The 6,000-nt window shown below is 47.0% G+C and overlaps 1 protein-coding gene across 5 annotated transcripts in view; it reads left to right on the top strand.

The window, feature by feature from the left end:
• The first annotated feature begins 201 nt into the window (after positions 1 to 201).
• The window catches only part of VPS36 (vacuolar protein sorting 36 homolog), a 33,416-nt gene continuing 27,617 nt past the window's right edge, over positions 202 to 6,000 (top strand). For 2 of the 5 annotated variants that reach the window (XM_060129244.1, XM_060129243.1), the window contains exon 1: positions 204 to 369. In XM_060129244.1, the coding sequence (XP_059985227.1) occupies positions 274 to 369 (96 nt within the window). In that variant the 5' untranslated portion in view covers positions 204 to 273. Of the gene's footprint in view, positions 370 to 523; positions 537 to 830; positions 915 to 6,000 lie in introns of those variants that run through there. The other 3 variants (XM_060129246.1, XM_060129248.1, XM_060129247.1) reach the window with 3 other exon arrangements.

Raw genomic sequence — 6,000 nt, 5'->3', positions numbered from 1 at the left:
CTGTGTTTGTTTCTGAGCTGGACAAAGGATGGGGTGGATGTCCCCACCGGGCCCTTGGCGGAAGGAACGCCAGGGGGCGCGCCAAGCACGTCGCCACGTCCCCCGGCGTACCTGGGGCAGCGCGAGTTCCCCAGAGCGCCCGGGCAGGACCGCTACCTCCCTGCCGGCCTCCACCCCGCCCACCGCCAGGGGGCGCAGCAGGCTGCCCGGCACTCGGCTCGCCGCCGGGAGCGCCAGCGCGGGCGAGCGGCGGAGGCCGGCCTGGGGGCGGACATGGACCGCTTCGTGTGGACCAGCGGCCTCCTGGAGATCAACGAGACCCTGGTGATCCAGCAGCGAGGAGTGCGCATCTACGATGGCGAGGAGAAGGTAGGGCGGCGGCCGGCCTGGCCTCGCTCCCGGACCCGGACTCGCGGGCCCGGCCTCGCCGCTCGGCGCCGCCCCCGCAGTCCACGCCGGCCCAGCGCCCGGCTCCGGCCCAACTTGGGAACGGCTCCGGGCGGGCGCGCCGGGCGGAGGCCCCTTTCCCACCCGGGGTGAGACCCCTTCGGGAGGCACGGCGGGCGCGGGCCGGGAACCCTGATTCCTCGCCCCGATCGCGGCGGGCGGGCGACGGGCAGGCCGGTTCCGCCTTTGTCCGGAGGCCGCCGGGTCCTGCTCTCCGAACCGGGCGTGACTTCGGGCGCTGGGACCTGGGGGAGCCCGAGGGAGTAGGCGGTCCCGGCCGGAGCGCGAGGGGGGTGGCTTTAAAAGGATTTCCGAAAAGAGGAGTTAGCCTCTCCTGGGACTCCTTGGCTGTAGGCTCTGTGTTTTGTTTGTTTTTTCTTTAGGAGTGACAGTAGAAAAGCGGTTTGATTGTTTTGTCGAGTGGTGGAGTAGGCCATGCCTGGTAATCCAAGCGTAAACCTTAGGAGGTGTGTTTGCAAATTGAAAGGAGAAATATTGCCAGTATTTCACAGAAATATTAACGTTCACTGGAGACTTCCGTCAGACTACAAACTATCATCCTGTTCTGGATGAAATGTATAAACTGGAATTAAAAAAATTTAAAAACCCATTTACTCACTAGCATTTGTGGTTTCCAGAAGTTTTCACTTGCTACTTCTCCTTCCTTGGAGTTTCCTTAGAGAAACTTCCTTCTGTACTTTCGCAAACGTTGCTGGACCCAGAGCTCTTTCTGTCTGTGCTTTACAGAAGCTTGAGGCTTCCTTCCTTCTAGGGGGTGGAGGGCAGGGGTTAGTTACACAGCCATCGGAGATACCGGGGGCCCAGGGTCTCTCCCTACTGGAGGGCATTTTTCCCTATTTCCATTATTGAGTCAAGATCTTTTTTTCTTAAATAATTTGCTTGGCCTTAACTCTGTTTACTGCTTCAGTACTTTTATTAACTTGAGCTCAAATTGGGTTTGCATGTTTTGGTTGGAGTGACAAGCTCAATGTTTTTGTTTTTGTAAACCGAGGTTACACCTTTGGAACTGGGGAGAATGGGAAGCTTAATCAACCTGCCCCCCTTCGGGGGCTTGGAGCTTGGCAACACCCTCAGGTCCGAATATGGGTATTGACAAATGGGTCTTCAAAGTCTCCTCCAAAGCCACTCCCTGCTGGCCGTCTAGCTTTTGCCGATCCCCACACTCTGTTGTTCTATGGAATTGCAATATGCAAATTAGGGACATGTTGGCTGCACAAAACATAACTATGGTATGGTTTTTTTTTTAAAATAAATTTATTTATTTATTTTTGGCTGCATTGGGTCCTCGTTGCTGCGCACGGGCTTTCTCTAGTTGTGGTGAGCGGGGCTACTCTTGGTTGCGGTGCGCAGGCTTCTCATTGCAGTGGCTTCTCTTGTTGTGGAGCACGACTCTAGGCATGTCAGGATCAGTAGTTGTGGCACGTGGGCCCAGTAGTTGTGGCTGGCGGGCTCTAGAATGCAGGCTCAGTAGTTGTGGCGCACCGCTTAGCTGCTCCGTGGCATGTGGGATCTTCTCAGACCAGGGCTCGAACCCGTGTCCCCTGCATTGGCAGGTGGATTCACAACCACTGCACCACAGGGAAGTCCTTATGGTATCTTTAAAACAATAAAAAGATCAAATGATTAGCACCCATATATGAAAAACCATTGCTGAACCAGCAAATTCTAGTTTTTCTTTTATTTATTTTTGTTTCTTGTTTTAGCAGGCATATAAGTATCAGAGGATTAAGAAAAAAGTCATGGGAAATACTTAGTCGAGACCCTTTGATCTCATCAAGAATTCTTTTTTTTATAACTTTATTTATTGAAGTATAGTTGATTTACAGTGTTGTGTTAGTATCAGGTGTACAGAAAAGTGGTTCAGTTGTACAGATGTATCTATTCTTTTTCAGATTCTTTTCCATTATAGGTTATTACAAGATACTGAATATAGTTCCCTGTGCTATACAGTAGGTCCTTGTTGTTAGTCAAGAATTCTTAACTGTTCTGCAAGCTGGGGGTGGTGCGGGAGGGCTATGGGTGTCTTGAAACCTAAGCGAAGCTCTAAGGCCTGCTCACCACTGTGGTCCCTGGGCTGGATCTACTCAGTCACTTGCTGAGCTGTCCCTAGTGTGGCTGAGGGCCAGACTGATTCCTGGGGGAAGTCTTGCATCCTGGCTTTCTCCCTCTGCTGGAAGGTGTCCAGACCTCGCGTGGTCTGAGGACTCCAGGAAACTGCACTCATCAACCTCTGGATCTGAGCAGGTGCCCTTTCAGAATCTCTCACTAGCTCCCGTGGTCTCAGTGCTGCAGTGCAGACTGCACAGCTTTCTCAGCTTTGCACCCAACATGTTCCCCAGTAGGTGCAGGGCTAAGACCAGTGGACTCTCCCTACTCGTCCTTTGTATCTTCTGGCTCACTGTGGGTGTGAAATACATTAAAACAAAGAAACACACAAAACCTTGAATAAGCAGCATACCTGCCTACGTGCCAGGAGCTTTACATAATTTAATCCTCTCAATGGGCATGTGAGGTGAGTATTTTACTGAATGAGAAAAGAACTCTCAGAGGCAACAGTGACTTGCCCTAAGATCCACTGAGTTAGTTCAGAAGAGCTGGGAGTTAAATCTCTATTGATCAGACTCCCAAAGACTGTGCTTTGTTCACACTGCTGGAGCGCTTCAAAAATACAGCGGTCGGGGCTTCCCTGGTGGCGCAGTGGTTGAGAGTCCACCTGCTGATGCAGGGGACACGGGTTCGTGCCCCGGTCCGGGAAGATCCCACATGCCGTGGAGTGGCTGGGCCCGTGAGCCATGGCCGCTGAGCCTGCACGTCCGGAGCCTGCGCTCCAAAATGGGAGAGGCCACAGCAGTGAGAGGCCCACGTACTGCAAAAAAACAAACAAACAAAAAAACACAGCAGTCACCAGTGCCAGACCCTTTCCGTAGTGTAATGTGTATGTTCTACGTATGTTTATGGAACATCCTCTGAAGATGAGTACACTGAGACCCTCAGTAGGTGGTTGAGAAAACTGTGACCTGTCCAAGGTCACACAGTTAGTAATGGGTGGAGCCAGACCATTGCTCTTTCCACTGCTCAGGTGCCTCTTGCTTGTTTATACAGGCAAAGTTTTCATAGGCCCCTTATGACCGGATAATATGTTGTTTTCCTAAGCAGTGTGGACAGGTCATTTGTTTCAATTCACAGAAGCATCTGTAGCTTCAGCTAATTTAAAAAGTAATGTAAGAAGGTTAGTGGTGTGTAAAGTGGCAAGTTGCCAGCTTATACTAGAAGATTTAGAAAATGTGTATTTTCTTTCAGCTTTTAGGAATTTACCCTTGGGAAATAATCATAGATGCATAAAAATATAATGAACGAGGATGTGCATCTCAGCAGTATTATATATATATTATTTATCATTATGCAGTATAGGGAAAAATTGGAAGCAATCTGAATGTCCACCATAGGAATTGGTTAATTAAATATGACACGCCCTAATCAGCATGAGGCGTGGCTAACCATAGGCTGCTAAGTGAAAAAAAGCAAGTTATAAAACTATAAATATCTCGGTCTCATTTTATTTTAAGATTATATCCACACACCCTGGCTGGTCTGATTACAAATGATTTCATTTTCTGTTTTAGACTTTAAAAAAATGTTTTCCAGATTTTCAACAGCATATTACTTTTATAACAGAGAAATGTGAACTCAAAACAGTAAGAGCTTATTCAGCGAATGCCTAAGTTATTTTAACTATTGACTCTTAAGTAGTTGAATTTATTCTAGCTCTGAGTGGTAGAAGCAAAGCAGCCTAAACTTGTCTGTCCCGTTGAGCTCATAATCCCTTGGAATCCCTGAAGGGAGCAATTACACAGTGTCTTCACTGGGAGCAGCAATGCTTTACGTGTGCACATTGTTCATCAACATGGTGATGGAACGTCCTCTGGCTTCAGCCTTAAACTCACATCCTTATGCTTGGATTTCGGTCAGATAACGTGCAGTTTCCTAATCAGAACTATTATGTAGTTATGCTGTGTAACGTATCAGGTACTCTCAAGTTGATAAAAGTATTTGCTTCTGGAAAAGTGAAATCTTACTCATTGGCAAAAAAGAGATTTTTTTTTTTTTTGCGGTACGCGGGCCTCTCACCGTTGTGGCCTCTCCCGCCGCAGAGCACAGGCTCCGGACGCGCAGGCTCAGCGGCCATGGCTCACGCGCCCAGCCGCTTCGCGGCATGTGGGATCTTCTCGGACCGGGGCACGAACCCGAGTCCCCTGCATCGGCAGGTGGACTCTCAACCACTGCGCCACCAGGGAAGCCCAAAAAAGAGATTTTTTAAATGCTTAAACTCAATTATTTGGTTTTGCGTATGCAACATTAACCAAAACATTTGTAGCCAGGCCGCATTAAATGCCAGGAATGTGAATGTGTTACTTCAGATGCAGAGCAAAGTGTGGAACTCCGAAGTCTTTTCTCTGAGGTGCTGAAGTGCTTGGTGGAAATCTCTTACAGAGTGTCTTCGACCAGATGGTTCAGCAGTTTTCTTCCCATTAAAGCTTATTAACCATATTATTTAAACTTACTAATATTAAGATATTAGTAATACAGTCAGACGTTTCTCTTAGAAAATAATTTTTTAAAACATGTTAAAAAGTATTGGTTATGTTATTATAAAGGACTTTTTTGACAGAGTGTTTCTGCTTATGTTCAATTTAACAAAAAATAATTTATATACATTTCAGAGTTGCATGGAGTTATATATGCCTGTAACAGATTTCTTTATCTTTTTTTATTAGACAAGTAATAAAGTTGTTAAATATGGGTAAACCAAAAGAAGAAACTTGAAATAATCAGTAATCCTTTACCCGTAAACAATTACTTTTGGCACATCCTGTTTGTGTGATTGTGCAGGTACGTGTGTGTGTGTGTGTGTGTGTGTGTAACCGTGCTGTGTACACTGCTTTTTTCTATATTAATATTATGAGTATCTTGTAATATATTGTCAAGTGCATACATAATTGCATTTATGAATATTTTTACTGAAGAATGATATATAATAATGTTCTAATTGGTTATTCACTTGATACCCATTTTTAACCACACTATTTTATTTTTTAAAATGTAAAATTTTTTTAAAAATTTATTTATTTAAGTTATTTATTTTGGGCTGTGTTGGGTCTTTGTTGCTGCACACAGGCTTTCTCTAGTTGCAGAGATCGGGGGCTACTCTTCGTTGCAGTGCGTAGGCTTCTCATTGTGGTGGCTTCTCTTGTGGCGCACGGGCTCTAGGCACACCGGCTCAGTAGTTGTGGCCCACGGGCTCTAGAGTGCAGGCTCAGTAGTTGTGACATATGGGCTCAGTAGTTGTGGCGCATGGGCTTGGTTGCTCCGCAGCATGTGGGATCTTCCCGGACCAGGGCTCGAACCCATGTCCCCTGCATTGGCAGGCGGATTCTTAACCACTGCGCCACCAGGGAAGCCCTAACCACATTATTTTAAACTCAAAAGGATTATTATTTGTAATAACCTGGACCCTCACTGAGATGCTTTCCT

Source organism: Lagenorhynchus albirostris, chromosome 18 (assembly GCF_949774975.1).
Source record: "Lagenorhynchus albirostris chromosome 18, mLagAlb1.1, whole genome shotgun sequence".
Lineage (NCBI taxonomy): Eukaryota > Metazoa > Chordata > Mammalia > Artiodactyla > Delphinidae > Lagenorhynchus > Lagenorhynchus albirostris.
Note: the sequence above shows the minus strand (reverse complement) of the source record. Positions and strands in the feature narration are given on the sequence as shown.